This window comes from Rhynchophorus ferrugineus, unplaced genomic scaffold, assembly GCF_030347505.1.
Source record: "Rhynchophorus ferrugineus isolate W39M unplaced genomic scaffold, kcgeb_rfMv2 rfM3, whole genome shotgun sequence".
NCBI classification, from domain to species: Eukaryota; Metazoa; Arthropoda; class Insecta; order Coleoptera; family Curculionidae; genus Rhynchophorus; species Rhynchophorus ferrugineus.
Window position 1 is genome coordinate 33,959,496 of NW_027472582.1, and position 26,585 is coordinate 33,986,080.

Sequence of the window (26,585 nt, forward strand, 5' to 3'; positions counted from 1 at the left end):
CTGACAATAGAATAAGGTTGCTAAAGTGTAAAATGATCCTGATAACGATGCATAATTGCATTGCAAAATATGATTTTGTTTTCACAAATCGGATTAGTCTAAACTTAGAATTGTATTAAGAAATAGATATCATTTGCCCTTGATTTATATATTTCAGGAGAAAAGCTAACCGTCTTATTACAGATAATTTATGATATGTATATCTATACATTTTGTTACAAAATAAAACACGTAGTGATAAAATATTGAGAACATATTTATTTTAAACTAATGTTTTTGTTTTACTGTGTTGTTGCTTTACGTTAGTTTAAATCAAGAGTTTGGAACAACAAATATATGCATCTTGTCGGAACTACATGCTCTTAGTGTCTTTTTTCAGGGTGAATTTAGAACTAATGGTCCTAACATCAATGTGATATGGACTGATTTGGCTATTAATAAACTTTGATTTTAAATATGATTATCCGATTTGGGTTACATTTCTAATAATTGGGAGCAACCAATGGAATCTTGATGTTTGTGTATGTAAAATTAAATAAGACGAAGCCTGTAAAAGGGCAAAGATACTGTGATTATTTTTGTTACTATGATTGTCAAAGTCTTCCTTTGTTGAAGTTATTGATTCAGTTTTGTTTACCAAACATCTAATAAATAAGTCCATTTTCCTAATAATAATTAATATTGCTATTATCTTTAAATTTCTGTGAATGTGTTGATTTTATTTTATGAATGTTCAAGTTAAACTTAGTTAGTGCCTTTTTGTAACCTTTTGTGAATGTTAAAATTTAATAAAGTTACTAATTGGCTATTCGTTTAAAATTACAGTAACAGGCCTGCTTCGTTGGAGCAGTGGTGAAGGCGACAGAGCGGTTCTGCTACTACTGCGATAGTCGCGAGTTCGATTCATACAGGGACATGGATGTACTTTATGTTTGTGATTGTAATTGTAAATATCTTATAGGCAACAGTAGAAAATCCGACAAGGAATAAGCATCCCAGTCACGCCAGTAATTTGGCTGGGTAAGACCGGACGTCTTCTGGAATGATCTCTAAGTAATCTAAGTTGGTCACTCGCCAGTCGGTAGGCGCAATGCCGAGGACCGTGGTTCGGAGCCCACGTTAAGCTGTAGGTCTAGTCCAGATAAACCATCGTTGGTAAAAAGGGGTCTTTACTATATTAAAAAAAAGTAGTAATAGAGTTAATTAAATATAGTAATTATTTTTAAAACAAATTTGGTAAATTTGTACATTTTTGTTAAATAAGTGTTTGTAAATCTATCATTTTTAAGACGAATGTGTATTTTTCCTCTTCTGATAAATCAACACGATCCTACCAAGTGGATTTACCTTTAGTTGTTCCCACGAGACATCTGCCTTAGAAATTAATTCTTCATGACCCTGCGGCAAAGTCGTTTTAACGGACAAATTTGATTCGTAAACTCGAACTCGATTCTGATGTGTTTCACTTTAGATATTTTTGACGTGATCGGAAATTGTATTATGCGTTAGTACTACTTTATGTTCTATATAGTCGCTGTTTCTTTGCACTCAATCTTAAATATTTAATGATATGGATTCGCGTGGAGTTTGAAAGTGAAATAAAAAAGTTTTCTTCGAAACAGAAAGTAAAGTTTTTATTTTGAGTGTACTATGTTGGTAATACAAGAAAAAATTATGAGATGGCGTTAGTTATAATTTTTAAAAATATGGTTATCATCGTAGCATACTTCCACAGTACGTTGCTATCAAATTATATATAATAAATGAAACATGTAATACAAAATTCAAATTTCATTAGGATTTTGACTATTCGCCGTCTGTTGAAGAGTTTTAGAAGCTGAACACGTTTCCACCATAATTATTAAATACACGATGGATAAGATTCAATATAGTACGAGATGCGAAAATTACTTAAATTATTGTCTGTTATACCTGGCGTACATATGATTTGTAATTATAAATTACAACGAGGTGCTTTTATAGTAAGTACGAGGTTTCAAATACTTTTGATCAGTAGAAATTTCAAGTTGATATTGATGTGTATTTAATGAACACCATTAATGGCGGTGAGGCTTGAATTAGCTAACCCTCTATCTATTAGAGCAGTTAAAGGATCGGTGAACTTTTTGGTTTTAGTTCCTACCGCCTGTTAAAGGATATTACTTGTTTTAGGTTTGTTAAATAATTGAAGATTTTAAAAAAATTCTCTGACCATTTTAGAGTAATATATAATAGCATCTCATAATGTCTTTTTGTGTTACTAACTTAGGACACTCAAACTAATAAAATAATGTTAAAAAATTAATAAATGTAACGGTGAATGTGACAAAGGATGTTTATATGCTGAAGATTAAATTAATATTAGAGAAATATTTTAAGATTTAGTTTTATCATATATTTTTAGTTTAGATTTTAGTTTTATTTTAGATTATCTATAATATATAGAAATAAATCTAAAATGTAATCTAATTATCCTTTCATTATGATAACAATCGTATTTAATATGACAGTTTCTTAATCTTTTATCGTATTAAATAGGTTGAAAAACATACCATTTATTTTGTGTGGCCTTATCGATTTTAAATTGAATTAAATTCTATAAAATACTGGTTATCAGCTTAAAGCAATTAAATAAATACCCAAGTGTTTCCAGATTTTTATATTTTCCAGCATCATGGTGTGTGGTCGGATTGTATTGGGTTTAGGACTGTTCGACTGACGAAAATTAAAAGTTAATTAATAATTTGTCACGCGGAAAATCAGCAGTGTTCTATCGAGATATGACTTCAGAATGATTTCTGTAGGATTCTTCTTTTATTATGATTCAAAATTTATTTTAAATAATTATATAATTTCTAATAATTGAACCAAACATTTTTATAAAGTTAATTAAAAATATATTCTTATGCACAGGAGAAAATCCCGCATAAACATTCTTGCTGATGTTCTTTCATCAAGGTAGTGTCTGATTTCTATTGCGTAAATACCCACTCTCTAAAACCTAATACCTGTTTTCTGGAACCGCTCTTATATTACTTCGGCGTAATTGCTTGTTCTTCAGAGTATATCCACACAATGATTAACGGACCTCTTTCAGTATCATTCCAGTCCCTCTAGTATAATCTGTATTATATACCCTTTATTTATTTATATTTCTTTCTCTTGTATATGATATCTATAAAGGACATCAAAAAATGGTATGGCTTGCTTATATTATATTCGTCTTCACTTCTATGTTTATTTAGTATATTCAATTTTAGTAACCTCAGTAATACGATGTTGAATGTTGAATGAATGATGAATATACTTGTTTGTTATATTTGATATAAAGTATTGATTTAATTTTGTAGTTGAGAGTAAAAATAAAAGCTTAAATATCTTGATATTTTATTTATAACTTTACATTTGTAATATATAACAACAATGTAATATTTATATATTCTATGATTAAAATTGATATTTATATATTTAAAACTTTTATGTATGTTTTGAAGGTACTTTTCAGCTTGTATTTCAAAGCACGGTATATATTCATTGCATATACATTTTTCTCTATGTTTATTTTTCAGTTTTAATATTTCTTTTTTACTTTTCGGTTAACTATTTTATCTACGGAGGAATGTTCGCAGTAAGTTTCCAACAGTACTTGATGACTTTCAGCAGCACCTTTATTGGAATTAAACAGGAAAAATTTTCGGTTTGTTATTTAATATCGTCAGAGGTAAGAACATGTTGTTTACAAGATATTTGAGTAAAATGACATAACAAGAAGTAACATATTGTTTACTTAAATATTGTGATTTAGTGTTTATAATTATAATTGCTATCAAAATGCATCATATAGACCTAGTACTTCTTGATTAATTATGACACAGAGTTTAAACATGTATGATTTATTTTTCTATTATTGGATATTTCATTTTCTTTGTTTATTGATTTGAATTTTATTTATATATTATGTATGTTTTATTTATGTATGTCTGTTAGTACTTAAGCACTGTTTAGCAGTTTTGTTTAAATAAAAACTGTTTGGAAGGGTATTTTCTATATATTATATAAAATTTTGCTAGACTATGTTACTAATATTGCTTGCTATTCTTTAATATTTAGGTATTTAAATTCAAATTTATTTTATTATAATGATACGTCTTATTATTATAATGTCATTATTGCAATTTAGTTACTATAAAACGTATATCGTGTAGATATTAATTATGCGAACATGAATATCTTAATGTCTTTTGCTCGCGAAAATGGCATTAGTAAAATTAATCTCATTTACTTAATACTATATGATATTTCATGACCTTACTTGCATATTCGTGTTTAAATAATGTTACACGAGAGATGGAATTTTCAGTCATGTTACTTCATCATCACATTTTTTGTTATTTTTATTTTTTAAATTCACAAATCATTTACTATATAATATATTGAATAATACAAAGGGTCATAAAATAATATATGTATTTTACTGCAAAAGAAATGGGAAACATTCACTATATATAGGCATAGAAATTAGATATCGTCTAATAAATTAATATTGTTTTCAAGATGGAAATGAAAATTAATGCATAGTACTAAAAATATATGAAAATATGTATTAAACATAAATTAACTGAGAATAATATTAAAATAGAAAATACTATATAAAAATTGTTCTTTTAGCTGATTAAAATGTGCCGAAAATAGTACCGAGAAGACGTGACATAAACGTGTGAATATATGATTTTTCATTTTCAACTTTATATTGCATTTTGACAATACATTTTAAATTATTTTTCTGTAATTATTTGTAATTAAGATAACCGTCAGTAATAACATCAAATAAGGTAATAATGATATATGAATGTTTCAAATATTTGATTTATTTTATATATAGATTAAATATCTTTAAAGGTCTTTTTTGATGGACATGGATTAAATTCCTAAAAATTTGAAAACTCAACAAATTTTACTTTTTTACTTACAAAAAATATACTATGCTATACGATATTTGTTTAAGTCTGATATAAAATTTTCTTAAAATCCAATTAAAAATAAAAATAGCCCACTTGGTGGCGCAATAGTAAAGGCGACAGGACGGTCCAACTACTGTTGCGATAGTCGCGGGTTCGAATCCTGTTGGGGCAGGGTCGTAAATTTATGTTTGTGATTTTCCTAGGCAAGAGTGCAAAATCCCACAAGGAAAATAATCCCAGTGACGCCTGTAACCAGTCTGGGTAAGACCAGATGTCCTCTGGGATGATTTTTAAGTTGGTCACTCGCCAGTCTGCAGGCTTAATGCCGAGGACTGTGGTTCGGAGCCCACGTTAAAGTGTAAGTTAGTATAACCCATAGTTGGTAAAAGGAGATAATAAATTAAAAAATAAACAAAAATATACTAATTAAATTTAATTTAATAAAACTATTATATTATATATTAGAATATTTTATATATTTAATATTATTATATATTATATATTTTAAAATATAATTTAATAGTTTTATTAAATTAAATTCAAATTGAAATAGTATATCTTTAGTTTTAAGTGGATTTTATATAATTTTTATAATATATATATATATATATATATATATATATATATATATATATATATATATATATATATATATATATATATTTATGTGTGTGTGTGTATATATAGGGGCAATAAAACACGGAAATCGTCTCATTAATTTTTACAGCGTAGGTGCTACTGTTGTGGTATTTGCTGGGATTATTCGATCTACAAACATTTCCCACCGATTAATCCACCATCCTAATTTTATTCCGCTTTATTACAAAAATGTAAATGAACAACACCAATATAAGTCGGTACTTAACTTGACAATCTACACGTTTCGTTTCATTTTAATATGGCCGTTTGCAAGGCTACGTAGAACTTCCGGTTTCTATTTGTAATCAGCTAGGTTTAATTTAAAACGGAATTGCAGTTAATTTCTAAGCCACTAAAATATTTTCCCATTATTCATTACTTTCTCGTTTAAGATTAAAAGGAAGATCGTGGAGGAGGTCGAGAGTTTGTAGTATTGGGTTTCGACGAGGTAAGGAGAAAATGTTTAACGTCAAGCGTAACCCTTAAATTAGGACGGCGATGGTGATGAACGAAAATAATTTATGTATACTTGATTGAGGTTTGGTGTGCTTTCGTCGAATTTGTCTTCTTTGTGGAATAATTATAAGAAAATTAATGATTCCCTACAAATTGAATTAAACAATATCATTGTTTTAATATTTACATTTTAATTATATTACATTTTGTTCTTTAGTTTAGTGAAGTAGTTAATTAATTTTTGGCTAGCGTATCAGTTTTTGTAGGTTCTTTTTTATATTAATTTATTTATTAAGACTAGTAGTCAACTGAAGTGTCCCCAGCCTGACACATAGCTGGCGCTACTAGAATTGAATCTATACGTGTATTAGTTAGCCGTAATCCTCAAAAGATGCGTGTATAAGTTTGACAGCTGTCGAATCATTAGTTTGTGAATTATAGCATTTTGAGTGAAGCAACTTTTTTATTGTGAAAAAATGGATAAATTTCGCGTGTTGATAAAATATTGCTTTTTGAGCCGAAGGTTATGGTGTCTGTATTTTGGAACAGCGACTATTACATAGCGTTATTGTACCGTTTGAAGGACGAAATCGCCGAAAAACGGCCGCATTTGAAGAAAAAGAACGCGCTGCTTCACCAAGACAATGCACCGTGTCACAAGTCAAGTATTTTTTCCATATTTAGTTGTCAAGCATCTTTATTACGTTAAAATAAATAGGATATTCTGATTTAGAACCTTTTTCTAAAATGTTACTGGATATTCTTTATAAGAATAAGTTGTATCGAATATCCACTTTTTATGCTTTATGTTTTTTGGTCTATTTATTACTCGATTAAATTTGGGCCATATTTGCTCGTTATGTAAATAATGGTGTACTATCTACTTTTTTTCTCTCGATTAAAACCGTTAAAAGCTAAATAAATCTGCTTTAGACTATTTTATTTTCAGTTAGATATTTTTTTCTGAAATATTCACATAATGGTAGTATATTTATAGAAAACATAATATTTCAAGATTTATTTTATTGATTATCTATAAAATTGAAATTGAAAAAATTAATTGCAGATACAGTGAAAACGACTACAATTATTAAAAATTATATTAAATTATTATTGTTTTAATTTATTCATTATCAGGAATTTATTTTATATTTTGGAATTTGAGTTAAAAAGTTACAATTTATTTTTATTGTTTAAAATATATATTAAATTTTTGAGTAAATATATTGGATATAAGGAACTAATTTTATATTTTAGGGCTTTTAATTTTGGGATATAATTATGAAAACAATTTTTCTTTTCAAAATACTAGTCAATATATTATAGTTTTTTTGGGTTTTAATAATTTTTTTGACCACGTTCTTTACTCTGATTTTCGTTTTGAATGTAACAACTGTATCTTGGGTTGATGTCGTCATGTTGATGTCTATTTTCAATTATCGTTTATTGTAATAAAAACGTTGTACGTTTTTTATCTGACTGTTAAAGAACTAATTCAGTAAAATTCATAAGAAGAATGCAAATTATAAGAAAGTTGAATAATAAAGAAGGCCTCGGCTTACTTTTGATTTCTTAAATACCCTACTTAAAATATTTTGTTAAAATTCACTGAGTTTAGAAGATATTTCTACAGGAACTATATAATTAACTACTCCGGGGTGACCCATATAACTCTTCCTTTGTAATGGACGCTCTCCAGAGATATTTTGTTAATTTGTTTTAAACTATGCTGTAAGAGAAAACAATTTTACGGTCATTGGTTTAACGTTCAGCCCTTAATATATATAACTCAGATGATTGAAAGGTCTATACAATTGCAATTCAAATGCTAAATATCTTGTCATATTAGTGATACTATAATTTTGTATTTGTTTAGATTTCCAACATTTTTGTGTAACGAAAAAAAATTGCAAAATATTTTTTTTGTTACTTTTTAGATAATATTTTTATCAACTAGTGCTTATATGGATTGGACCTATTGTTTAACGTGAACTCTGAACAACGGTCCTCGACATTAAGCCTGCCGACTGACGAGGGATCATCTCAGAAGAAATCCGATCTTATCTAGCCTGGTTACTGGACTGACTCTGATGACTTTCCTTTGTCGTATTTTATACTTTTATTTAGGGACAATTACAAAACATACATTTACAATCATATCCCAGTTGGATTCGAACCCGCGACTGTAGGCTTGATGGTTATTTTGGAAAGACCACTTTATAACAATTCTACGGATTTACTTTGCCCGAAATAAAGTAATTTCTGCAACAGAAATCGATTTGGAAGAAAAATTTTGAATATGCGGTAAAACGCTGCAAATCTGCACGTGACGTAGTTGTTTTGGTCGCACTGGACGGTTTGTATGGGTGCCGGTCTTATTTATACATTATTTTAATAATGTTGTGTTATAATTAGACTTTCTATCGTGTATCTATGGTGTCAGAATCTGTAATGTAATTATACATCGCCAAAAAGCCATCGTTCCAATGCAGACAAATCTTGCAAGTCGGTAACCAGCTAGTATAGTTCGAACATCGGTAATTTATTCACAGCAATAATATCATTCTAATGTAAGTATTTATTATTTTAAGTACCTGTAATTATGCCTAAAGTATAGTTAACATAATATCGAGGTAAATAACACTACTGATAACGTTTGAGATTGGACCTTATTGGTTTTGTTTATTGGGTCTATGAGTCCTAGTAATTTTCTTCTTTTTTTCAGTTACAAAAGAATATACAAAATTATATTCGATATAATGTGAGTTGTACGACAAGTGTGCATGCAGTCATAAGTTTCTACAAGATTCGAATGCCAACTAGATAGAAGAAAATAAGATCTAACTGAACTCACTGAAAATTCTACTGCTGCTCACTACTGGATATATATTTGCCAAATGCAAAGAATTAAATATTAAATAAATTTAGGCCTTCAACAAATGCCAGTCAAATCCTATCATGGTTAGGTTAGAGTTTCTTGTACATCAAATAGTTCGATCAAATAGTTTATTTCATCAGGTAAGGGTAAGTGACATATATTTGATTGAGAAATGTGATTTTATGTGATTTTTACAGCATGATATGTGTGTTATGGCAAACAGAAATTTCAAAGATTTCAAAAATATAGCTGAGATCCTCAACATTACTATTAAAAATAACTTGTTTTTGTGTATACAGCGAAAATGATCTTGACATTCGAAAGAAATGACTAATACATTCGCTTTAATTGTTCAGGCTGTGAAAAAAAATCGAGATAATCGAAAAGATCATAATAAAGCTGATTTATAGTGATTTGCCGATGTTACAAGTTTATATTCCGCAAATAATCAACGATGTTCAGATATAGCTCTTGTCAATAATGAAAAAAGTCATATTTTTTTATTACCTGTTTCCCAATTAATACTTTTATTAGTGCCAGCTGGTAACTAGAGCGTAAAATTAATATGTTATTGGAGCCTCGTTTGTCATAAACTAAATCTTATTAAAGGTTTATAGTGCAGTAGGAATTTGCAATAGCTAGCTAATATAAATTTTATTTGTACATAGGTTTAATGTGATTCTTAATTATTTTTTTAATATAAAGTTTTCCCTCTTGTGATAGAACAGTGATCATTTTTAAAAATAATAGTTTTACTTGGTCTAAATGATCCGTATATATTAATATTTAGTAAATACCATTGTCTTAACTTGCTAATACACTGTCCTAGGCGACGAAACAGTATTCTTGTTGTTGCGGCAGTCGATGGTTCGAATCCCATTCAATGCATGGGCTATTAATATAATAATAAGTAACAGCCTATTAATAGCCGTTCTAGTTACGCACGTAAGTAGGTGGGTCAAGAAATAGCAAGACGATTGCCAGGAAGGAACTTTATGTTAATTATGGACCGATGGTTTTTTGTTTTTGGCGTTAAGAAAATACATTTTTACTCAGGCAGATTTGTGAATTAGATTTTATGTATCTGAACATGTTAATCTAAAAATTATTAAACTTCTTCAGGTATCTCCCGATAGTTTCATTAACTGCGTGTTAGTGCGAAATGATTAGTCGGATTTAGAAAAGAGATATCGCCGCCCTACTGTTTTTCAACATAGTAGTGAACTCAATTATGTGAACAGTATTTAAAAAGAGGCATGGCGTTCAATAAGATGCTACAGACTTCTTCACTGATCTGGAGTCCTTTGATGATAGCGTGAGCTCTCATGAGCATCATAATTCATCATTCATGCATCAGCATTTGTGATATAGTTAGCATAGCAGAGCTTTACGATTTAAGAATTAATAAAAAAACACCGAAGTAATGACCACTGATGGAACACCTGTTATTGTAAATCTAAACGGGATTCAGTTAAAATGCAAAAATTCAGTTAAAATGTTAAATATTCAAGTGCTTGGGATCAATACAGGAGATGAGAATGGCGTCTACTAATGAACAAACTGCTGGAGCTTTGACTTCTCCAAGGTAGAGCGTATGGAAAAGAGGATTTATTTCAATCAAGATTAAAATCCATCCCTTTCGAACGCTTTTCTTCTTTTGATCTTAAAATTTACAAATCTTATCATTGCAATATTTTAATAGTGAAAAATAATAATTGATTTAACAAACGAAATTAGTTTAACTATTGAAAAATTATGGTTTTAAATGATGGTGTTTTTGATCATTTTAATAATTTTGAATACAATTTATGTATTACATTGACAATTCAACTAAATATAACTTTTTATTAATATATTTTTTTTATAATAGATGATTAGATGAACAGGGTTACTCTTTTATTTTAAAAATACTTTCCCGTTATTGTTTACATTTAGTTTGTTATTAAACATTGAGAAATATTTGCTTACAAATTTCAATAGCGTATTTTTCTCATTTTATCCAATATTTTGATTATTGGATTACTTCATATCGACTACATACGTTGTTGAATAGCTACAGGGTTTGGCCCACATTTTATATACACATAACTATGCTTTTATTTTTCGATAATCACTATCTTGTTTTATGTTTAGTTACAAAATAATATGTTGATAAATGTACAGCAGAGTTTATTACCCTAAACATATACAATCTGAAAATATACGACGGCTCTTAGTATGGAAACATTTTGCGTTAAGAAGAGAGGTCCGATGTAACATAAAGTCAAGGATTGTATATAAACATGCGTACGCTGATGTCAAGGTTGTCAGAGATCTAAACACATTTATATATAAATGATTTACCTTATTATCGAGATAAGATGGGATGTGATCGGTTTAGACTACGATAAGAATGAATTTAAGAATTATTAGTTTTCATAAATTAGTATTTGTTTTTGGAATAGGTATTTCTTATTCTATATAGTTAATTAATAATTTCAGAAATCATTATGAATTATTAGCATAACATAATTTTGAATTAAGTTTGAATCGTGGTTTGGAAATGAATACTTGTGACTCGAGGTTCATTCTCGAGTTTCCGATTCATAAAAGCTTCTTTAAATTAATACATTGTATTAATCGACCAACCTACAGTTTGTTCTTACAGTAACTTAAAACTATATTTATATGTATTTTATAAGAGCTCATCGGACCTTATTTGGTCTTCACAGTAGTAAATTTAATTTTTTTTTTGAAATATACATTTCCTTACACTACGCAAGATCAAATAGCTTGATTTTTTTGATTCTGTGTCCTGCTCGAATATTATCCAAGAGGTGAAATATTTCGGTTTTAATAATCATACAAAATAATCGTTATAATTCTATTTTATAGCTATACTTGACTTATATAAACAAAATAATTATTATTGTGGATTTAAAAAAAAATGCTGCTTTTTTACATGTTAATTTTAAAATATTTTTTGTCATTTGATTGAGTGGTTGGTGTTAACTATTTAAATTAAATATTAAAGCTGAAATAACTGATATAAGGAAAACAGTCTATCGCATTCCATTGAGTGTTGATTTGAAATTTAATTTGTTTAATGTTATACATATGTATTTCATTGAATTTGTATAATTCATTCATATTGCTAAACAACCATTGAATAATACTTTTATTGTGTGATAAAATGAAATAATTAAATGGAAAGCCTTTTTATGTGGCGAAACATAAAGTTTTATCAGTTTTTACGTTCCCATGTGTTTTGGAAGTTTGGGTGGTATTTGGATGTGTACGTTTGGATATAACTTGTCGTGAGTTTTAGAACAAATTGATATGACAGGCACATCTTTCTAGAAGCAATTATATATTTACATAACCTTTTTTTATCATATTGCTATTATATCGTTATAACTATATTTATTAGTTAGTTTAACTTAAGTTAAACTAACAAACAAAGTTAATTAACTATAGTTTATTTACTTAAACTTAATTTTTAAATTAATTTTATTATTGCCTTATATTGTTTTATATTAACTTTTGGAAACATTTATATGGGATTGGTTTCTGATTAGCACTGTCAAAATTAATTTAGGCCATTTGAAGGAATAATAATTATTAAATATATACCTAATTTGGGGTTTGAACTGAATAACTATTATATTTATACTAAATAATAATGGAATTAAACTAGTTAACTATAACTAATATTTTATATACTTTAATGAGGTATGGTTTATGGCATCCGCAGGCATAGTAATATTAGTTTACTTATATTAGAAATTTATTGGATATTCATTAGTTGACTATGTTAGTTTAACCTTGTTACAATTTAATCTAGAATGTGTGTTTATTCCCAAACAATCGCTTTACCTTTTGTTTGTCGATATATAAAAGTGTTGACCACTGTGATTTATAGGCTTCTTAAAGTAATAGTATATAATAGTATTGAAAAATTGGGTTGTAAGGAATTAGCACAATTATTATATTACTAGAAACTTCTTAATAATACTAAATAAGCTAATTACAATTATTTTATTTTAATAAATGATGAGGAAGCGTTTTATCACTTAATATTTTAGAAATTTAAAATCTTGTTGAGATCAATGATCTGATGTTACAATATTGCGAAATATCAGAACTTAGTCAATGTAAACAGTACTACTTTTTTGTCTATTCATTGATGGTATTACTCATTTACTATTGCTTAGATAACTGAACCGCTAGTAATATGGAAAGTTATTCATGTTTTTAAGTTTGTTTGTTACTGATCATTTTCCTCGCTTATGTAAATATAGACCTTTTAAATTACATCTTATATTAGATATGCTCAGTACATTTTTAATTTAAATATTAATTGATTGTTTCTTTTTTGTTGTACTCGCACCAATTCGCAAGCAATGTGAGTTTGTGTAAAATATATCAATATATATACAAACTGATGTCGTTTGATTCACTTCAATCTTTTGATTTCCTGAGTTTTGTTCAGCAGTTGTATTGCTTCCACCGTGATTTAGTAATCTTCTTTCATGTCTTATGGCGAAATTTCGGATATCTTCGTAAATCTATTTGATTTTGAGGTCACTGTGTTCAAATCTTCGTTGGATACGTAGCGCTAAGCATTGGTCGAAGAATATTATTTTTATAAAGAATTTGACGTCTTTTCCTTGCAACAATTCTTCAATTTTCCTTGATGTATATGTTATAAATTCTGTAGATGCACCAAGACACTTATTGTATACTATGTGTAAATATTCATCGCTATATCAAGATGCAAAGAAGAAAAGAGTAGAAAAAATTGAGAATTCATGAAAACGTACAGTTCAGCATTTGATATTAACGGGCTTGTGTGATGCCTGAACATGTTTAGTGCGTAATAAGAATATTTGAAAAAATTGTAATCATCATAGTGCAAAGTGATATTTTATCTTGATCAATACTAATAAACATTAGTTTCACAGTTCCAAAAATGTTTATAATTTATGTTTATATTTAACATAGTTTCAGTTAAGTTCGGATTTTTGTTATTAGAGTGATCTAATAATGATTAAATCTTATTAGATCGACCTATTTAATTTTTTGCCTCATCAGCATAGTCAGCTTATCAAATTGGATCTTAGTTAATTCGACATAAATCTTCTAATTTGAGGTGAAAGGTTAAAGAAATCACTCCATTCTATATGGTATTTCATCAGAATTTACTACTTAGTCGCCGAAACACTTGTTTTACGATTTACCATCTATTTTAAATAAAGATTTTAAAATACATAAATTATATAGATTTTTAATCCTTTTCCCTTACAAATTATGCGGCAAGAATTGTTATTAATTGATTAATAATTAAAGAACGTTTCAGAAATATACAGAGAAATGTAGCCACAGGTTACTGACATGTTTTTGATGAAAATTAATTACACAAAAATAAGCTTCAAAATCACTTAAGGGACATAACCGAATGGCTTAATTAATATTTTATGAAGTCATTGGGTTTAATTATTTAACGACGCAATATATCGGGTAAATTTGATTCAAAAGATGTAATAAGGCTTTGCTCATGTTAATTAACACGCTTATTTTAATTTTTTCCTTCGTTGATGATAATATTATATCTACTAAGAAATGTGTTTATATTTTGTTAATTTTCATTTAATAATTACTATCAAAATTAACTATTGCTTTTTGGACTTTATTATATTATAGAAATAATATACCGAATAGCTGTGACGGATGTGAAATTATTCTGTAGATATCTATTTCTGGAATGTTAGAAAATATCTCTTAATTTGATGAGTTATGTGAACATGGCCATTTACCTCGGCTAACAGATAAAGTATTTCAATTTAAATTTTAATTTTTTCTTTGCTCTTATGAAATTCATTTTTAATCGCATCAATACGAAACGAAATTACGTTTTTATGGACCTAATGATAAATGTTCTCTTTTCTTTTTGATGCGTCTTTTTCGGAGGGTAAAAAAGCACGAATGAGCATAAAGCGACATTATTAGAATTCTAATGGTACCGTTAATTTATTAGGCTCTCGTCGGATATTAACCGCAAACCGTTAATTGAAAATTAATTATGGAATCATCACCTGTCACATATTTTACACATACACACGCCGGCATACATTTGGATAATTCCTTTTGTTGCATTGAGGCTGAAATGCTTAACTTCGCTTTCATGGAAGGTAAATAAAAGTTTAAAATTAGAACAGGGCGATTTTGCTTATTACGAATTTATCTGGAATACCTATATAAATTATGGAGTAAATATTATGTTCTATTGAATCACAATCTAAATTTATCATTTGAAGATCGCTTTTTATTATTTTTACACAGTATATAAAATATTGGTTATAGTTAACCAGTTCAATTCCATTATTATTTAGTATAAATATAATAGTTATTCGGTTCAAACCCCAAATTAGGTATATCTTTAATGACTATTATTTCTTCAAATAGCCTAAATTAATTTTGACAGTGTTAATCAGAAACCAATCCCATATAAATGTTTCCAAAAGTTAATATAAAACAATATAAAATAATAATGAAATTAATTTAAAAATTAACATATATATATCGTGTTCTTACCTGTGGTAAGATTGAGGCACATATACTATCTTGTCATAATGATTTATAGTTAATAACTGATTTTATATATATGTATAGTAATTGTAGTGTAATGAAAAAAATGACGAATATGCAAAAAAGAAAAAAAGCAATTATTATTTTAAGTTATACAAATATTTTCCAACAAAACCATTTGCATGGTTTTAATGTAATTTTATAATAATTAATATTAATTATTATAAATTTATATGTTTTAACAACATACATCCAGCAAAAGGGCCATTGCTGGGCTAAAAATATTCGCCTAAAGTTGTATAATGGAGTATCGATCATATACTGATTGCGATAAGTTAAGAAGTGTGAAAAAGTTGTTTTTTATCGATGGAGATGAATGATCGCAAGATTCGCAAGCTAAACAAAAGCTTTTGTAGATTGTTGGTCACCGACATTTTTTCTTATATTTTATTCTAATAACATATGCTAATTTCTTGAGTTTGTTTAACATAACAAATAATACACTCTGATATATACAGTATTACATCATAAAGAAATATTAATTTCAATTCATATATCCGTATTAAAATTTATGTTTGTATTTTAGAAGTTTGTGTATATTTCTCTATATTTATCTGCTTTCTGAAGTAGTTTTATGGTTTTTTATAGTGTAGATTATTAAAAATTTACGTTAAAAACTAAGGATCTAGATAGTTTCGAGCAATACGAACCTAAAATTATTTAAAGTAATAATAACAAAGCTTTACATGATTTTTACCCTATTTAAAAAAAACAGCAGTCGGCAATTAAATATTTTGTTACAAAGAGAAGAATAAATGTATATCATTAAAATGCATGACGTCAGCACGTCGCAATTTTGTCAGATCAACTTAGGATTGTACAATGCTTGCCGCTTATAAACCCTAATTATTATCTAATAACTTAAAAGATAAAGAATTTTATGGACATTTGCCAGTATGGTCCACTAATATAAAGCAAATCAAATTTTTTAGGCTTATTCGTTAATATGTTCTGAAGCATGAGACAATATTCTATCGCTTTTTAACTAGGATAAAATGGGAAGAACAAATCTGCTGCGAGTTTAAAATGAATTTTGCATTTTGACAAAATGCAATTGATCCATATAATCGACGTCATTTACAGCGTGCATTAGTTGTTTTATTGGACGGGATACAAATATCTTGGTACTAATTTGGATCGGCTCTTAGGTATCTAGGAATAAATTTGGGTTAAACCAAAATTGTAAATTAAATTTAAAAATAATTGTATTGATTTATGAGTCACATGGGTTTTCATTGCAGAATCAACAATAATTATATAATAACATTTTTAACATGAATTATTGTTTTTTATGGATTTTTACTAGATGTTCGGTAAAACGGTTTTTTTTATTGAAAACTGGATGTTCTGAAAAAAATCCTTATTCTGAGACCAAACATTCGCGACCTACTTGTATGAAAATATGGGGATCATATAACAAACGCATTAATTTTGTAAATAAAATATTTAAAAATACCATAGAACTAAGACTAATAATGTGCTTATTTTTACTGAAATTTGAATTTGATTGATTTTCTTATATTCCATTCGTTATTTTGATTTTTTTAAATATAGTATGTAGTAATTTTATATAGTATATTACGTCACTTTTGTATTACATAAAAGCAATTTGTCTTGATGTAGGCTCTTTTTAAATATTCATAATATTTTATATAATTACGATTATTAATATAATTCAATTATTATGTGATATGTAGATATTGGTAATTAATAAGTGTCAATACAGTTTAGAATATTACAAAAATGCATTTAGATACTGTTAGTTTTATGTCTCATACAATGAATGAGGGTCTTGAAGTTATATTCTAATATTATATTACTTTCTAAGTGATTTATTTCAAAGTTGTAACATTACACAATTTTTTATAATATTTGTTCCATCTAAGAATTGTATTTGTATTCTATATATAAACCTTTAATATATTTTTATTTGTTTAGTGATTAGAAATCATAATCCCATCATATATGTATTGCGTTATTTTTTTTGAAAATAATAGTAACTTTTAGTTTATTAACTCACCGACTGTTAATTTGAGGTCTTGCCACTGCTACTCGTTGTTGGAGCCCCAAGACCAACATAAAGATAGCCAGAACCTTGATTAAGCTGGCCTTCATCTTGCTGGCAGATTTATTAATAACAGAACACAATAGGATCACCAAAAAGAAACAAACCAACAAACTTGTGTTTTCCCACCGATTGATAACAGTCAATTTCCGTAATTATCGGGTTTTGGTCGACTTTTAATCACAGTCCTTCGTTAATTCAGATCCGTAATTGAAAATACTATTTTGTTTCTTAGCGTATTCGCGCTTTCTCGTTTCGAATTTGTCGTCTATATTCGTCGTTTGTTTCTCGTTCGGTTCGGTTTTTCGAATGGATCGTCTTGGCGCTTCATGCGATATTTATGCAATTTGGATAAATCTGCAAACGTGGGGAGGGATGACGCGGTCCATACGTAAACTCTCCGAAAATTATGCTATGAAAAATGATCTATAAGAAAAAAAAACGAACACGCAATAAAATACACTCAGTATAATGACATCAGAATATAAGATAAATAACGGGATAATTATAGGAATTTCTATTTTTTTTTGCTAGGCAGGTCCGATAGATTTAGAGCTTGGTTGAGTTTATTATAGTTTTATTAGTAATGTATTTTCCAGAATATTCTTTTGTGGAAAACTTAATGGAATATTAATCTGTAAAAATATATAGTACGGGTCACAATTTAAATTACTTCTCAATATGTTGGTGTTATTGTTGGAATGTTGTAAGTTGTCCCAATATTAGGCAATTTTTCCAAAAAGCATTTTCAAAAGACATTTTTAAAATAAAAATTGATAACATACTATATATAAAAGTTAATTTTGCATACTTATGATTTAAGTATTTGTTTGTTAGATATCTCATCCATATTATTTCATATTATTAATAAAATTTAAATTTAATTTATCCAACTATTACACTTGTCTCCACTGATCTGAAATTATTTCCAAATATGTTGGAAATGGTTTATGTGGTGTGTTGTACATAACTATACATACTACCTTGTAATTTCTATTTTAGATTTTCTATATCAATGGTAGAAAAATTTTAATATATTCAGTTTTTTAAGGTACTGGTACTGCAGCTAAAAATCCTTGATGTTGAAGCAGTTGTAGTTGTTAGATAATAACACTTTTATTAAATTAAATTGCTTGATAAAGTAATTTTGAATAATATTTTTAGTTATAGAATTACTCCACAATTCACTTTACAAAAATGCCGCACTAACAGAATTTCAACACTGCAAATTTTGAATACAAAAATGACAAAAATGTAAATTGCTCTGCTTATGTCTAAACTTATCCAAAATATTTCTTTATGAATTTAATAATATTATGTAATGGAATATATAGAATAGTTGATTCAATATAAAATAATAACATATAATATTACATAACTAGTACTTTCCTATCACTAAGAATTTCCTAGTAGTGATGATTATGATGGAAACTTTGGAAATGCAAATTTTCATATATCAGAGGAAAATAAATAACTTAGTGGAAACTTTAGGATTACACATTTTTATTTATCGGAAGAAGATTGTTTTATTTATTTTATTTATATTATACAAGCCAAGTTTATCATATAATCGAATTGATTATATTTCACCTTCAAAAGCTGTCATATTAAAGATGAAAATGTTACCTAATTTGTCTATTTACCTCCGTAGTCTTATTTTTTTAGACATTTTGAGTTATTTGTTGTACTGAAGCTTATACCAAGTTCTAACATATATTATGACCATTTTTTGAAAATACTGGTACAATATATATTGATAAAAATATTCTCAATAATTTTCTACAAGTTCCACCCATCTTTCTGCCAACATGGCGATATCTTGTCGCAATAACCAGGTGTCTTTAGTTGTTCAAAGCCACATTTTAGCCAAACTACGCTGTATTGATCTGACCAAGTGATAATCAGAAGCAATTTTAGTATGTTGTAATAAACTTTTTTTGGTCTATGGTCTAAAAATAGTCTTTGGCTGATGTCGCTTCAAGTTCGGGGAATGGTTGTTTTGCTGGCGACAGAGTCCCTGGGTTTCGACTGGGACTGTCGTAGTTACCACCCGGGTTTGTAGACGGGTAGGAATTTATCAAGGTGTTGTAGTGTTCTAAGATTCCTATGGAGAACCTCACACTGAGCATGTTTATGAAATTTTTCACAAAGGGGACGGCTGATTCGAGGTGTGTATTGACGTTCCTCATAAACCATGGGGCTCTGAGTAACGTGCGGACTTTTTTGGATTGGAACACTTGTAGTAGTTAAAGTTGTCTCTCCAAGACATACTTGTACCACACCTCTGTTCTATTGAGGCAGATTGGACGGACTAGCATTTTATACAACGTCGCTTTCTGTGGAATTGCTTTTTTCTGTAGTGTAGTGGAAATAGTCGGCTAGACACGCCATTTCCTTTGCAAATGGCGCGCTGAATTTGTGCTGACCATTTTTGACCTGAGTTGTGCTCGAGTTTATCTGTAGCCGTCAGAATTTGTGCCACGCTATCGCTTGGTTCAGCTGTACTTGGAGTCTGTTGCGAATGGCGTCGTGATAGTAACCGGTTGTGAAGAAAGCGGCATCGTCTGCGTAAAATGCTGTGTGGGAAAGTTTGTAGAACGGGAAATCAGTCATATAAAGGTTGAATAGTGCTGGGGCTAGTGGAGTACCTTGCGACTCTTGCGGAAATTTGTTTACGAGAGGAGACTGCGTCACCGATCCTCACTTGAAAGGACCTACCGTCCAAGTATGAATCTATCAGAGTTGTAATAAACTTACTCATCCTTCATATTTATAGCAAGGCTTTTTGGCCATGAATATTCCGCTTCGGTGTCGATTCCATGTTGAGACGGTTTGAAATGACATTTTCAATCAGCTGGTGTAGTCGCAATTTTTCTTCCTTTTGGGCATTTTTCAACGCATATAAAAGTCTGGAAATAGTTGATTTATCAACTACTAAGCTGTCTGAAAATGATTTGAGAGAGTTTGAGTTGGGTTTTCATCTAATAATTCATTGTCTTCAAACTTTTTTGGTTTCTTATGTCGTTCTAGTTATTGATATCAAAATTACCACTTTAAAATTATTGAAACCAAAACCGACAATTGGAATATGACGATTTATTATAATAACAAGATTAAGTAATTAATGTTAATAATCGATTTTGACCCTTTCAAGATTAGCGTCTTTACGCACTAAATAACTCAATAACTAGTTGAAATATAGTTGTAAATGAAAACAATATAGTTGAAATATGAAAACTATTGAATTTAAAACTTAGATTGGGCTGTTTAAGACTTGTTTATATTGATATTTTGCGTTTTTACCAATATGTTTCTCTGTATATTAATATATTTTCAATTTTAATATGTTTTTCTCATACTGTATTTTCCAATATATTAATTTAATTCCAAAACATCAATATAATATAATAATTAATTTAACATTTAATGTCAAGTGATAATTCGAACGTAAGCACCCAAGAAAATAAGTTTAATGAGTTGTAACTTAAAATCAATTGCAATGTAAGCGTATGTGTTTGAAGGGATTTCAGTAATTATTTTGTTCAATAAAGTATTAGTATTAGAACAGAGTTCTATTAGTATTAGAACTTAGAGCATACAATTACCGAATCAAGTATTATGGTAAAGCATATTTAATATATTATTTACGTTTGGTCATATTGCGATCTTGTTAAACGCATCTTGTTTGAATTATTAACCCCACTTATTCTATTTATCGAACATTGCTTTTGGAGACTTGTATATATCTTGTATATATATTCACTTCATTGGTTAGCACTTCTAATTTTATATTATATGTATTTGAAAAAAAGATTCCTTCATTAAGGTTAAATATCTTATTATTTCCTCACGAATTACAGTTGTTTTGGTGTTTGAATTTGTGATTCCAGAGAAAAACTTCAAAAAGGAATATTACACACGACATTAATTCTTAATAATTTTTTATATAAAATTAAATTACGTACTTGTGTATTCACTGTATTTCACTGATTTAGTTCCCACTAGTTTTATCTTTTCCTTGTTAAGTTGCAAATTTATTAGAATCATAATTTGATTTGGATTATAGAATGTATAATTGAATATAATATTTTCATAAAAAAAAACTCAATGTTCGAGATTGAGTAGATGTAATCGTTCACAGAAAAAAATGCATCGCTAACAAAGATAAGTTACTTTATCCTATTTAATTGAAGGCATTTACAAAATAGCTTGTTTGGTTGTGAGTTTATAACAATCAAAATTTTGTTATGGTATTTTGTAATTGGATATAATTTTTTTAAATGATTTAATGTTAGAGTAGGTACAGTAGTTCAAAGAATTGTAACTTTTATAAACATAAGTTATAGTGTTTAAACTAATGACGTAGTGAAAATGAAACATATTGTAAAAATATCTATAAACTGCTTCAAATGAATATAAAATTCTATGGTAAGATTGATCTTGTTAATGGACACTTTAAGGACCATTATCAATAAGAATTATATTAAAGAATTATTGAGCAATGTTTAAAAAAAAACTATATAATGAGTACATGGACACTTGCAAAGAAACTATCGATCATTACGAATAGAGAGCATTAAGTTGAATTCACGATTCAAAAAAATCTTAATTATAAGAGGTGGAGATAAGTTAAGACAAGGTTGGATAAATATAGGAGATATGACATTACTTTATATGAAATTGAAAAACTTTTATATATAAAATATAGGTCATTGTTTTATCCTATTTCGAATTTGTTGACATACCATAGGATAAATATGTAGAGGCATTAGACAATCTAAATGTAAATTTATTGGAAATATTCGCTGCGGAAACTGAGTATGCGAAAAACATAAAATAACATCTATATATATATATATATATATATATATATATATATATATATATATATATATATATATATATATATATCTGTGTGGAAAAAGAAATTTCGTAACAGTTCTGATCCATTTATGTAAGAGTGGATACCAAAAGAAGTTTGATGCTTGGTTTCTATATGAATTGACAGATACAAATTTAATGGATCGAGTTTCTTAATTGTTACTTTTAAGAAATCGAGTCTTTAATATATGAATCATTAAGGACAAATAATATTACATAAGTGAATAGTGCTAAAAATATCGTGGTCTAAGTTTGGAAAAGCTTTAAAAATGGTAGAAAAACCTGAATTAGCGCCAAAGAAGGTGATGTAACTAAATAAATGTTTGTTGAGATGACAAAGGAACTGTTAATTAGGAGCTGTTTGGCTCTGGTCACATCATTAATGATTGCGCTTGAAATCGGTGATTAATGAATTGATTAATATGAATGATTTTGTTTTCCATAACTGTAATTTTTAGTGATTCGACAAAAAAATGTAAAATATTGGCTGAATAGGTTTAATACATCTACCATATAGTTTGGACTTTGCTCCGTGGAACTACCACTTGCCTCGGTTTCTATAACAGTAATTCTCTTAATGGTGTTAAGAACTAACTCAGATCAAAATCTCTTCTATATTAACGGAGTTATGGTTAAAATTCAAAACCGAAATTAATCAACATAATATTAGCTTTTGAGAAATATTATTAAGATATTTTTAAGAAATATTATATTTAGATTATAAATAATTACAAGCAATATCAAAGTCAGTAATATATAAATTATTATTGTATGATAATATACGATAACTTAATTGTAAATGCTCTTTCAGAGATGTGACAATTCGGAAAACATTACTGACTCGAATAAACATTTTGCTTTTGTCTATGCTTATCGTTTTGGACTGTATGTCTGTTAGCTTTAATTAATTTTTATTGTTTAAAGAAGATTTAATAAAATTAATAAACATTTGCCGAATTATTTCCGATGATCTTAATTTTTTTTAACAAAATTTCTGCCCAGATCGATATAATTACTAATTATTCCTGATTTCTGAGAATCCGAATTTCTTAAATTGCTTTTCAATTTTACTATATATTTGAGTATTAACTGATTCTCAGTTTAATATTTCCTTAAATATAAACGCAGAGTACACAGAAAAGTTCCGAAAGTATAATAGTTAATAAGTTATAATTAAGAGCTTGTTAATTTTCTATCATGATATTGAGTAGTAGTAATAGCGTTTATAATCATAAAGTCGAATTGCTCCAAATGCTTACTTTTTGTTAGTGACCAAAAATCGTTGAAAATTGTTACAAGCTTAATGTATAGAATACCTTCTTGCACTAATTATGTAGTAGTGATCATTTGTAGTTCGAAACATCTCTTGTTGAGAGTCCGAATGCTCCACAGGCTATGAGAATTCCTTCAATCTCAGTCACTTCTTCTGGATTGATACGATCATATATTTTGTTACTACCAGAGACTAGATAATAATAATTTTGAATGATCTAAATATGGTTAAATTAAAATATGTTACCGACTAAAGCTTTATTCTGTGAGTTTCAGCTCTACGTTTTTTAAACATTATTTTGATTAATCAGCTATAAATATTCTATGCTTAATATTTTCAAAAATATAGAGTGGGCCATCTGTTTTTGATAATCCTATTGTAATTAAATCCATTACAATAAATATTTTTAAATGAAATATCGGTGATATACAGTTACATTTTCTTTATATTAGGAAATCGCATAGGAAAAATGAGTTTGAGAAAAAAAAGTTATTTTTCCTATTCATAAATAGAAAAAATCTAATATCTGTATATCAGTTTGGTTTTATGATGGCACTGTAGAAAGCAGTAAGAATATAAATAAGTGGACCCAGATATGAAGAATACAAAATAAGAGAGATTAAATGAGTGCATATTGAATTCAGCTATAACCAAACTTTCCAGATACCAAATATACCAATTAATATGAAGTGCCTTGGAATGAGTTTTGACACAAAACTTTGTTGGAAGGAGCATATTAAAAAAAAGAACTCATTACAATTTAAAAACTATTGCTAATTTGAAGAAAATTAAAATTATCTATGCGTAATAAGTTTCTGCTGCACAAGCACATACTAATACCTATATATATATACTTATTGACTTCAGTTATGGGGATGTTCTATAAGAAGTAATATCAACATAATACAAGTATTTCAGAATAAAGTCCTGAGAATTATTGTGTATGCACTGAGATACTACAGAAATAATTACACACGCCGTTGTTATAGAGGAATTTAAGAGATTCGCAACAAAACATGAGGAAAGACTCCACTCAAGAGAACCAAACCGTGTGTCTGTCGTTGTGAAGTGTAATGTGAAGGTTAATTGGTATTCCTAAAACAGTACTATAATATATTTTGAGACTAAAATTGACTTAATATATTTTCAATGGTTTTGATATCCATTTGTGGCGTTAATGCTTCTGCTTGTGCCGTATTGATATACAGTATTATCAATTTTAAAAGTATATTTACATAATATAACTGTTGTTAGCCTAATTATTTCTATATGATCATGCCTATAACTAGAGTGATAAAGTTAATATAATGCAGAAAAGTCTCATTTACTATAATAATTGTAATTATAATATAATTATAATTTATAATATATATTATACTTACCAATCTCTTACGTCAAAAGTTATATAATTGTTTATATATTGTAATAACTTTAAAGGAACCTTTGTAGATTCCAGTTTTTTACGAAAGTACAACTGGAGTGCCACCCACTAGAATAACGTATTCAATTTACAAATTACACTAGCAATATAAGTAAACAAATCGATGAAAGTTAATTTTCGTATAACGGTTATCAGGCTTCGGTAAAATTATGATAACAGCAAACATATTTGCAATACTGTTCAGATGTAAAAAGTGTCCAAAAAATACCAGAGCACCATAGTTTAATTAAATATAAATTCTAGGAAACAATGAAACTAAAATGAATAGATTGATTATAGAAACAGAAATTAAAATAAAATTTCTTTTTTAAATTTTATTTTTAGTCTTCTTAATAATTAACGTAGTCTGGATTGAATGACTATTGCTTAGCATGTATCCTAAATGCTTTCTTTGATATTAAATCGGCCGACTAGCGACCTTAAATATATTCCTTTATACACATTCACATTTTATACACAATCATGGTTATCACTTTTACTTTTTGTAACTAAATATTTTATTAATAATATCTTATTTATTGATATAAAATTATTTAATAAATAAGTGCGCGAATAAGTTGTTCATATTAAAAGTACTGTTAGTTTAAAGTTATAGAAGGTTTTGTTTAAACTGCTTTAGATTTGAATAATATAAGGACCCTGAGTTAATTTTTTTTTAAATATATTTTAAAGTCTCCTATTACCAACTATGTGTTTATTTGGACTGGACCTACAGTTTGACGTGGGCTCTGAACCACAGTCCTCAGCATTAAGCCTACCGACTGGCGAGTGACCAACTTTAGAAATCATCTCAGAAGACATCCGGTCTTACCCAGCCTGGTTACTGGCGTGACTGGTATCATTTTTCTTGTCGGATTTTACACTCTTGCCTAGGACAATCACACATTTTAAACAATCACAAACATAAATTTACGACCATGTCCCAGCTGGATTCTAACCCGCGGCTATCGCAACAGTAGGACCGTCCTATTGCCTTTACCACTGCGCCACTTAATTTAATTTTTAGATTGTACTCTGTAAAGGGTATGTTTTGGTACAAATAATTAAAAAACGTATATTATTACTTATTGTCTATTGCTAGCCTTATTTTTTTTCGCCTCCTAATGCATTTTCGAATTTTTATCGAAATAATAATTGTTCATATTTTTATGTTATTAATTAGTAAAGTTATAATAATATTACTTATGCTTAACAAAACACGTGCGTAACAAAAGGGGTTTGCAGTCAAAAGTCTATTATCATGTATTTTGCATTTGCTGCTTTTGAAAGGTACTATGATAAGTATGGATTAGCTTTAGTTTTATACATAATATGCATACTAATATAAATTTATAATATAGCAAAAAACAAACATATACTACTAA

At 28.2% G+C, this 26,585-nt stretch overlaps 1 protein-coding gene across 2 annotated transcripts in view; it reads right to left on the reverse strand.

The window, feature by feature from the left end:
* LOC143193367 (uncharacterized) overlaps window positions 1-26,585 on the reverse strand; it is a 45,941-nt gene that overhangs the window by 13,666 nt on the left and 5,690 nt on the right. Inside the window, exon 1 of one of the 2 annotated variants that reach the window (XM_076399539.1) lies at window positions 17,582-17,825. The exons of the other annotated variant lie outside the window; for it this stretch is intronic. Within the exon in view, the coding sequence (XP_076255654.1) occupies window positions 17,582-17,676 (95 nt within the window). The 5' untranslated portion in view covers window positions 17,677-17,825. Of the gene's footprint in view, window positions 1-17,581; window positions 17,826-26,585 lie in introns of those variants that run through there. 2 annotated transcript variants of the gene reach the window in all.